Source organism: Microtus oregoni, unplaced genomic scaffold, assembly GCF_018167655.1.
Source record: "Microtus oregoni isolate MIOR12 unplaced genomic scaffold, Mior012 000047F_ref0000412, whole genome shotgun sequence".
NCBI lineage: Eukaryota > Metazoa > Chordata > Mammalia > Rodentia > Cricetidae > Microtus > Microtus oregoni.
This window is the reverse complement of record NW_024543221.1, coordinates 15792402-15802430: the sequence shown is the minus strand read 5'-3', so window position 1 is coordinate 15802430 and position 10029 is coordinate 15792402. Positions and strand designations below refer to the sequence as shown.

The 10029-nt window shown below is 49.8% G+C and overlaps 1 protein-coding gene across 2 annotated transcripts; it reads right to left on the bottom strand.

Annotated features, from left to right (window-relative positions):
* Positions 1 to 1372: 1372 nt before the first annotated feature.
* Slc30a1 (solute carrier family 30 member 1) lies at positions 1373 to 8029 on the bottom strand. Of its 2 annotated transcripts, XR_005972623.1 has the most exons (3): positions 7135 to 8029; positions 4503 to 5667; positions 1373 to 3854 (listed from the first exon to the last, which is right to left on the bottom strand). XR_005972623.1 is itself a non-coding variant. In XM_041635377.1 (2 exons), the coding sequence occupies exons 1-2, from the start codon at positions 7733 to 7735 to the stop codon at positions 4766 to 4768; spliced, it is 1503 nt and encodes a 500-aa protein (XP_041491311.1). In that variant the 5' UTR covers positions 7736 to 8029; the 3' UTR covers positions 1373 to 4765. The 2 variants fall into 2 exon arrangements, 1 of the variants encoding a protein (XP_041491311.1); XM_041635377.1 differs by having other exon boundaries at positions 1373 to 5667.
* Positions 8030 to 10029: the final 2000 nt, after the last annotated feature.

Genomic DNA, 10029 nt, shown 5'->3' with positions numbered 1-10029 from the left:
CCTGTAAACTATTAAAGACTCTTTCCTAGCCTGCCCGCCATCCTGAAAGCCTCATTCAAACACCTGTCAATACCTACAGCGGTCCTAGTCCTTGGAAATATCCCAAGGAAATAAAGATAAGGTAAACAGGCCCGACCTCAGCTTGAGGTCTAGAAACAGGTTCTTAAGCAAATGCCCGTGTCATAAACGGTGGACTGAAGGCAGATATGACGGTAGCAGAAACGGGTACTGATCCTGGAGGTACGGAAACACCTGCTGTTAAAATTGCTTTCTTCCACGTGCTCGCCTATTTCAAAAAGGACACTCATGTTCAGCTGTGCGTCGCATGCCCACAGGGTGGGCTGGGGGAATGTGGGAGCTTTTGGAATATCCCGGCTGCCTCAGACAGCAACTTCTCCCCGACAGGACTAGATGGGAAGTTGACAGCGTCAACTGAGCTATACGTTCAGTGTGTGCGCAGAATGGAGCCACCTGAGGCACAGGTGGGCATGGGCGTGGGCGAGACTGGCTTCACCAGGCTTCCTTTCCACATCAAGCACAGTCCTCTTTTGACTTTATCCATTCAAAAATTAGGTTTGAGAGGCTGGAGGGATGCCTTAGTGGCTGAAAGCATCGCCCGCACTTCTGAACAACCTGAGTTTGCTTCCTACTCCAGGTTTATGGGCTTTGACCCCCTCTTCTGGCCTCCACAGCCACGTGTGGCATACACTCACACAGACACACACCATTTTTTTTTTAATTAAAAATAGGGGGTCTTAAGAGATGGCTCAGCAGTTAAGCACACTTGCTACTCTTTCAGAGGGCCCAGGTTCAAATCCCAGAACCCACACATCTGACCACCTGTAATCCCAGTTCCAGAGGATCCAATGACCTTTTGACCCAAGGGCACCAGGCACACATGGTACACAAACATGCAAACTAACTCAACACACATAAAAAACTAATCTTAAGAACAAACTCGCCGGTATGACATCACCCGTCACCATCTCTCTCAACTCCGCTCTGTATCCTAATCTGTCATCTTCTGCCTTCAACCCTGTTCCACCTTAAACCATCTTCTCTGATCATATCCACCTTTTTTGGAATACCTTCTGTCCTTAGCCGTCCCCTAGTGCATTTCTTGTCCGTCGACTTGTAAACCATTGCCTCCCAGACACAAGTTCTTGAAGCTTTCCCTCCAATCATCTGTACTGCCCTGAAGTGAACTCACCGAGGTGCCTTTTGCACGAGTTTTAGGTGTCAAATAAAGTATTCTCATTTGTAACTTTAAAACTAAAGACTGGAAATTACCTAGAGCAGCAGGCTAACTGTGTGCTGGTAAAATCTGTGCTATAGCCCATTTCTCCTTTACCCACCACAGCATAAAACAAAGTAGATATTAAAATTTGTTTATTTTTTCTACTTAACTTTTAATAAATGAGAAGAAACACAGTAGTCTTGTCTCATATAGAACATTTATAATACAGAACAATCCATAAAGCCTCGTGGTGAGGTAGGAACAGCTTTGGAAATAACACAGTCATAACACACAGAAATTAGGGAAAATGTCCTGCACTTGTTCTGTCTGTACTGGCGCTCAACACGCTGAGAGCCACATCGACCGCACTGTTGGCCCAGAGGACAGGTGGCAGCAGACACACCCAACATGAGAACACCAAAGAATCAGACACACTGACACTCCATTGTGCTGTTTCAAGGCAGACCCCTATCACGGCGATCTGTGTCTTTTTATATAACCACATATTAATTCTATGTCACATTCGCCTCAGCATCTTTTTGCCAGACACTGAACCTTAATATTTTTGGTTTAAAAGTTTAAATTGATTAATATACAAAAGGCTCTTGTGCCAGTGAAAATGACTGCTAAATATTCCAGAGCTTGTTAGTAAGACAAAATAGCATGACCATATACACATACACACATGTATATATGCAGTGCTGTATCAAAATAGTGAGACTACAGTCGCATTTCCCAGTCCGTGAAGCATAGGATAGTTCCCATCACAGAGACAACAAAAGCCTTCCACCTCCCCAAGACCTCTTAACACTGTTTTATTTCTTAACTGAAACGCAGTATTAAAATATTTTCTATTGTAGAATCACACTCCATATCTGTGTATGACTACCTTAAGACAGCAGCTTAATGACATTTATTGTTCAAATGGTATCTGCTTGTAAAACAGCAAAAACATTCAAAACCAGTTTACATACCAAATACTCCACATTAAGTTTCGTCCTTTCCCTCAGAGCTTTCCGAAACTCAAAACAGAATGCTGACAACACACACACACACACAGAGCTTCCTGTGACTTTCCAAACCCTTCCTGTTCAAATTACACATCTTAGGTTAAAGCCATTCGGCATCTTGCTTCTCTTTTGAATGTGAAAATACAGTAAAATGTCTGAGGACTGTTTTTCATGTTCTAGCGTGTACTTCTACAACGTAGATACCACCCAGAAAAGAATTACTCCTACAAGTTAAAAGCTGACCGTGGAAAATGAAATCCGTTCTTCCAAGGCGCACGTGGCTTGGAAGGATTCCTGGTTGAGTGCAATTGGGGAGCATGCAGCACCTTCTCACTCAGCTCCAGATGACGGACAGGTCCACCCTGGCCTTGCCCAAACACAGGACCAGGAGAGCAGCGAAAAGAAGCTATTTGGAAAAGACACTCAAGTCCCATAACACTTAAATATAAAAACATGTCTTTTTTCTTAAAGATAATGCTAATATAGCTAAAAATGGGTTAGAAAGTGCACTGTAAAGAAATAAATAATTCTCTAAAACTCCGAGGTGAGTGGGTGCCCATGTTTTGCTATGATAAACACTTTTCAAGAAAAAAAAAAAAAAGAGCCTGTGGTACTTTTTACACAGAAGCCACTTAACCTAAAAGCACTTCTGAAAAACACATCAGCATAGCTCTTGTTCCAACTCTTGGGGCACCTTCGACACGAACCCACCCAGAGTGTTTCTGAAGGACACTGGCTGGATGTCACACACTTTCACCAGTTCCCTTGGTGCGTCACAGCGGACACTGCTCAAACCTGTGCGGTGCCAGTCAGGGTGTGCTCCAGACAACTACCTCCAATTCTCTCGTCCTCACCCATAGATCGCTCCAGTTCATGTTTAAAAGAAAAGAAAAAAGCAAAATTTTTGCAAAATTCAAAGTAACCACCTGTCAAGGGGTTGGATCACATACTAATGAAGCATTATGCGGGCTGCTGATTGGCCCAGAGCGGTAAATGTGAACTTACAAACTACGTTCCTAAAATGAAATTTCTCAGCAGAAAATGCAGCTGTTATAAGCAGGCCCGTTGCCAGCAACAGGCTCTTTACACTCAGGGAAAGACCATCCCTTCAAAAGTAACTGTCATACACTAACACTTCCATTTTCAGATTATTAAGCAATGAATTCATTATTTCAAATCCCAAAAGTTTAACTTTCCCAAAAGTAGTCAGCTATAAAAGTTATTGAAGTAGTCAGAGTACTCTGTCCCTAGAAAAATAGAGCTATCACAACTAATATTAATAGTCACTCTCTCGAAGACAAAAAAAATCTACATTCTCTTCACAAAGCATGAACCTTTCTCTATCAAGGAAAATATAACTTAAGTATCTTCAGATGTGTGCGTGGATTTGGACTCTGTGGCGAAGTGCAGCCATGAGTGACTTCCTGGTGCAAAGGACAGCGTCTTACAGCAACGCCGGTGGAAAACCGAGCATGTCCAGACAGGCGGCTCAGAGACCGGAGGCTTTCTTAGTAACCTGCTTTCTACAATGTCCAAACTGCAGGAACCGTCCGATTTCTTCCTTTCAAGTCATGGCTCTTGGCAGAAGCAGACTGCGCTTGCTGTGCCTGAAAGAGGCCAAATGCGTCTAACCGGTCACTAGGAAAGGTTTTTAAGACACAATTTGCGATTAACAGCTGCAGTTGACAAAGACCAAGTCTTCAGTCTCAAAAATATTCATGCACTTTGAAACTTTTAGGCAAACACTGCTAATACCAGTCGGTCTCTGAAAGAAAGCCATGCTGGCACACACGTGTGGGGCGGCTTTGGTAAGACTAAAACCACCTGATTAATATGTAATCTCCATATTAACATACAATAGCCTACCTGGTTTTCTTCCTCCCCTGCTCGCTTGCTCCACTATGTGTAAACTCTAATTCATTTTGTGAATTATCTGTTTACTCGATTATCACTCAGCAGTAGAGAATACAAAATAGTAAGTACTCTTATTTCCTGCTAATAATAATGAGTCACTCAGAAAACACGCTGCCATTATGCTATGTTTATGATCTCAAAGGGCAAGTAGCTACCCCTAAACATCAGCGGAGACAAGCTGGATGGCCTGAAAGGTCTCGCCATCACAATCCTAACAATGTATAACAATGGGGGAAAGAAAAGCAGAGAAATTCCAGTAACAATTTTATTTATCCCCCTAATTCTTAGCATGGGAAATCTGGGAATCAAATGTCATTATGTCATATATGGTTTATACTTACTTTAAACAACAATGTAACATAGTGTCAAACTGGCTTTCAAATGTGCTACAGCATCGCTGCACTGCGCACTAGTAGTCACTAGGCTGTTATGGAGAACATTCATTCTACTACGCAGTTCCATTATGTTCTTACAAAAATAGAATTAAACTCTGCGACCAGACAAGGACTTCAATTACACTACTTGGCAAACTTAGTATTTCAATGGAGTCTATTTTCTCTTGCAGTTTAAAAAGCAAAGTCAAATATCACATCCTTTTCAAGACTCACAAAGATGATTCGGGCTGCTTTTTTGGCACGTTTTTAATCTCTATCACCACAGCAGGAAGGCTGCCTTCAGCTTTAGTCCTCCTGGGCTTCTTCTCTAGGTTTTCACTGAGTTCTAAACAGGAAATGCTAACTGTTGGGGCCTTTTCTGCATCCTTTACAGACTGGGTTTGTGGCCGGGTCCCACAGCATTGCTTCAGAGCGCACTGAGTTCTGCAGGCAAGTTCACACGGGACTACTTTAGACCCTACGCTAGCAAACTCAGGTTGGATGGTGGTAGCGTGAATTCCGTGGTTATGAAAAACGTCTTTAATGGTCTTGGCCACCTGCATGTACGAAGCTGGGTCCTCACACTTTATGTGAGCGGTGGCGATGATTCTGCTCCCAGCCAGCTGCCAGACGTGTAACTCGTGGACTTCCTCCACGCCGTCCACGGCTCGCAGCTCCTTCACCAGGTGCCGGATATCAATTTGCTTGGGAACAGTTTGTAGAAGGATGAGAGCAGATTCCTTGAGCAGCGGGTAAGTTGTGTAAAGAAGTATACAAACCATGATAACGCACAGAGTTGGGTCTAAGTAGAGCACCCAGCATGGGCCGGCCTCTAGGATGGGGGCCTGCGTGCCGTTGATCATCTCCATGGACGACTTGCAGGGGTCACGGAAGCATGGGTTGATACAGAAGCTGTTTTCAGAACAACCCTTCCACAGGAAGTAAAAGAGCGACGCGTTCACGACGACGATCACGGAGCCCAAGGCGTCACCGAGGACGTGCAGAAACACCCCTCGCATGTTCAGTTGCGCTGCTTTGTTGTCTTCCGACTCCAGAGAGTCTTCAGGCTCCGGGATAAGGTTCCCATTTACTTGTACATCCACCGGATCCTCGCTTCTGGGTTTTTCTGGCTCTACAACAAACAATACACTTTTAATTAAACACATTTAAACTGTTCAGATAAACATCTTGCCTAGGAGTGAAGAAGTTGAAACTTTTTCTCAAAAAGCACAATAAAAGTATGCTGGGAACAATGCATAATGAGGGGACCTCTGGGTACTGCCAGGCCACAACCATAGGGGAGGACCAGACTGTGTCATTAGGGTATTGTTTCTTCATTTCCTTCCCATCCTCGCCCCTGCCCCTGACTACTCCTTGGTGTCCTGGAAACATTGTACTTCACTTTTCTGACACATAGAAAAGAGAAACAAAATTTAGGGCTTTCAGTTCAGTACAGCTGAGGATAAGTCCTATAACACAATCGATCTGATGGGGACCTCTGGGCAGCCAGAGGCACTAGGCAGACTGCTTAATAAAGGTGGCTTTAGACTTTAGCATTTATCATTTATGTTCTATATAGTGTCTTGGTAGAGGGGGTTTACAAACTGACAAATCAACAACCTGGGGATACTGCCAGGCAGCGGCGGCTCACAGCTTTAATCCTAACACTTGGGAGGCAGAGGCAGGAGGATCTCACTGAGTTCGAGGCCAGCCTGGTCTACACAGGGAGTTCCAGGACAGCCAGAGCTGTTACACAGAGAAATCATGTCTCAGAAAAAAAACCCGAGCAAACAAAAAACACAACCTGTAGCTACCAATAAGGCTGGAACTCAATAATCACTAAATTATCTAAAAGATTGACTCAGGGCTGGGTGGTGGCTCACAGCTTTAATCCCAACACTTGGGAGGCAGAGGCAGGAGGATCTCTTGTGAGCTCCAAGCCAGCCTGGTCTACAAAGAGAGTTCCAGGACAGCCAGAGCTGCTACACAGAGAAACCCTCACTCGGAAAAACAAAACAAAAGTTCAAGTCCTACAGCACACCTGAGTAGTTTCACTTTGTTCGGAAGGAGAGAAAACCTTTCCCATGCACCACCGGGACTCCACCGCGCACTGGAGAAGTTACCTTGCCTCTCAGAGGGATTGAAACTTGAAACGGCATGAAAAGCGGCAACCAAAATGTTATCATCCAGCTTGGGGCGATGCTGGCTTGGTTCTTTCTCGTTTCTTTCCAACACTCTCACCTTTCAAATTCCCACCAGCAGCACATGGACTCGAGATGAAGAATGTTCATCAAAACCACGAGGGAACTACATCCCCATCAGGTCTAACACCATTCCGCCAAACCCTAAGCGCCGAACGTGCAACGTGCCCTGGCAGGTCCCTAACCTGTGATTTTCCCGGATTAGGTGGTCAGTTCGGGGAAGCACACGCCGCGGCTCACAAAGGCCGCCTTTCACCAGGGCCCACACACCCTCCACCCATCATTATCAAACTTGTTCAGTGGGCACGGAACCACCGCCGCGCACCCGGGCGCGGGGCGTGGCACCCAGCTCGGGCGCCAGGGGGCGCCAGTCCCCGACCCCGGCGGCGCTCGCTCACCTGCCGGGTCCGCCTTGAGCCCGTTGGAATTGCTAGTGTTGGCCACCAGCGTGTTGGTCTCCTCCTGGTCCGGCGCCCGTCCCGGCGGCGCGCTCGCCTCGCCCCCTGCGCGGCCCGCCTTGCGCGCGCCCTTGGCGAGGCGGCCGTGGCCGTGCGAGTGGCCGTGGCCCGCGCCCTGGCCCTCGCCGCTGTGGTGGTGAAACAGGCAGAGCCCCAGCACGTTGACCAGCAGCCCCGCCACGCCGACGCCCAGCACCACGAGCGGCTGCTGCATCTCGTGCGGCTCGATGAAGCGCTCGACGGCCTCCAGCAGGATGGCGAAGCACAGTCCCGTCAGGAAGATGGCGTTCACCAGCGCGCCCATCACCTCGGCGCGGATCCAGCCGAACGTGTTCTTCTGCGTGGCGTGGGTCCTGCGGGCGAAGCGCTCGGCCACCAGCGCCACCACGAGCGCCAGCACGTCCGACAGCATGTGGAAGGAGTCGGACAGCATGGCGAGCGACGCGGTCACCCGGCTCACCACCACCTCCAGCACCATGAACATGAAGGTCAGCAGCAGCATGCACAGCAGCCGGCCGCGGTTGCGGCCCCAGCAGCCCATGGCGGCGGCGGCGGCGGCCTGAGGCGCGGCGCAGAAGCGGGCGGGAGCGGCGCTGTGGGGAAACCGCCGGCCGCGCAGCGACTCAAGCGCCGGCGCTCGGCGGGACCGGGACCAGCGAGGCGGAGGGCGCGGGCGCGGGAGGGCGACTGCGTGCCGAGGGGCGGCTGAGCATCGGTCCGAGGCGCTCGGGAGACGGCGTCCGCGGCGAATGAGCTCGACCCGGCGGCGGCCGCCGTCTTAACCCCCCCGCCTTTGCAGACGGTTTACAAAAAAACTTTGCTTTGCACTCGGAACCCCCGTTTTCACACGGACCCGAGCGTGACAAGGCCCCGGTGCCCCGCCCCCCGGCCCGGCTCGCTCCCTCATTGGCTGGGGCGGCCTCACGACAGCCGAGCCGTCCCGCCCCTCCACGCCCTCTATTGGCTGGCGAGGCCGCGGGAGCTGCGGGCGGGGCTTGTGCTCTGGGGAGCCGGGCGTGGGCCGGGGGGCCGCGGCCGGGTGCAGCGGCGGGCGGTGCGGGGGAGGGTGGGCGCGGGCCGCGTGCAGCGGAGGGCAGGCGGCAGGGCGGCGGCGCCGAGCCCTGGGGCGCAGCGAGCGGTTCCCGCGCTGCGGATTCCGGGCTGCGGTTCTGTCGCGCCGGCCCTGCCTCCCTAGACTTTGATCCTGCCATCCCGGTGCACGTGGGGGCGGCTGGGTGACAGGTCGGCGCCCGGGAGGGGCGGGGAGTGCGGGCTGTACGGGCTGTGCGGGTCGGCGGGGGCGCGGCCGAGCGGGGAGCTGAGCTGGGGACTGGCTTGCTAGCGGCCCGACCCCGGTTTGGGGAACAGTTTCCATCCAGCGGGTCATCCGCAGGGCCACCTCCCCGAGGGAACCGTGTGAAGTCAGACCTGCCTGTCACTGCCTCTCTAAGGTGTGGGGTGCAGACTTGGGGCAGGAGCCTGCTGCGTGACTTGGGCAGGTCATCTAATCTCGCTACACCTGTTTCTTCATCAAGAGAGAGAAGGATTGGGCAAGTGGAACGCTTCTGCTTCCTTCTAGCTAAAATTCCAAGGCTCTGTGATTTCACACTATTTATAGGCTACAAACCTCCGAACCCTTGTGTGGGATGCTTGGAGGGGGAGGGGCGGCCAGAATACAAAAGAAAGGTGGCCGCGAGAAGTCAGGAACCAAACACCCTTGCTGAGTTGGGCTAAAACTCATTGGAGTTGGCTCTCAAAGTGAGATCAGTGGATGTGAGCATTTCTCTGTGGTTAAAAGTCCCCCAGAGTGGTGGCTAGAATCAGCAGCGGCCTCAGCTGGGCCACCAGACCCGAGCAGGGATTCCCTAGGTGCTTGAGATGTGCTTGGCCTGTTGCTCTTTTGCATGAAAAATTCTACTTTTTGGCTTTTGAGAGGGTTTCTCTGTGTAACCCTCGCTGTCATGGAACTCACTCTGTAGATCAGGCTGGCCTGGAACTCCCAAGAGATCCCCCTGTTTCTGCCTCCCTAGTGCTGGCATTAAAGGCATGAGCCACCACTGCCTGGTAATAATTCTTATTCCAAGATTGTCTCTCATTTGTACGGGATGTTCTCATCCCCGCACCCGGGCGTCCTCATCTCAGTCTCCCTCGCTGAAAAGGCGAGCATGGAGAAAGGCTTCCAACATCGCAAGAGAAGAAATGGCAGAATTTGGTGGTTGACTGGTTATTGGGAGGCAGAGCTAAAGGCGAGAATTAACGCAGTTAAGTTTTGAAACCGGTAAGGGAAACGCTGCCCTAAGTGGTATTGTATTGAATAGGAATGGGACCAGAAGCTGTCTTCAAGGGGAAAATACTGCGTTCCACTCTGAGACGCTGAGCTTGAAGTATATCCTGTACCATAGTGGTATTTGGGTTGGTGGGTCTGGGACTCCACACACTTAAGTGGGAAACACAGCTTCAAACTCTCTTTCAGCCTGCCTATATAATAGCTTAAATTTCTTTATGTGCCTGGTCAGTTGGGGACCATTTGGCTTCCTACTGTGGCCCTTTATTGACAGATTTCATTAAAGCAGTGGCTGTCAACCTTCCTCATAAAATGATTTTCATTGCTACTTCATAACTAATTATGCTACTGTTATGAATCATAATGTAAATATCCATGTTTCCTGAGGTCTTAGACCCCCGTGAAAGGGTCATTTGATCCCCCAGGGGGTCGCAACCCACGGATTGAGAACCGCTGCTTTAAAAAGGCATTCGTAGGCGAAGCAGAAATACTAGGTAAATGTGTAAGGCACAGGGACTTGCCACCTCAGGGGCTAAACAGATCAATTGGAA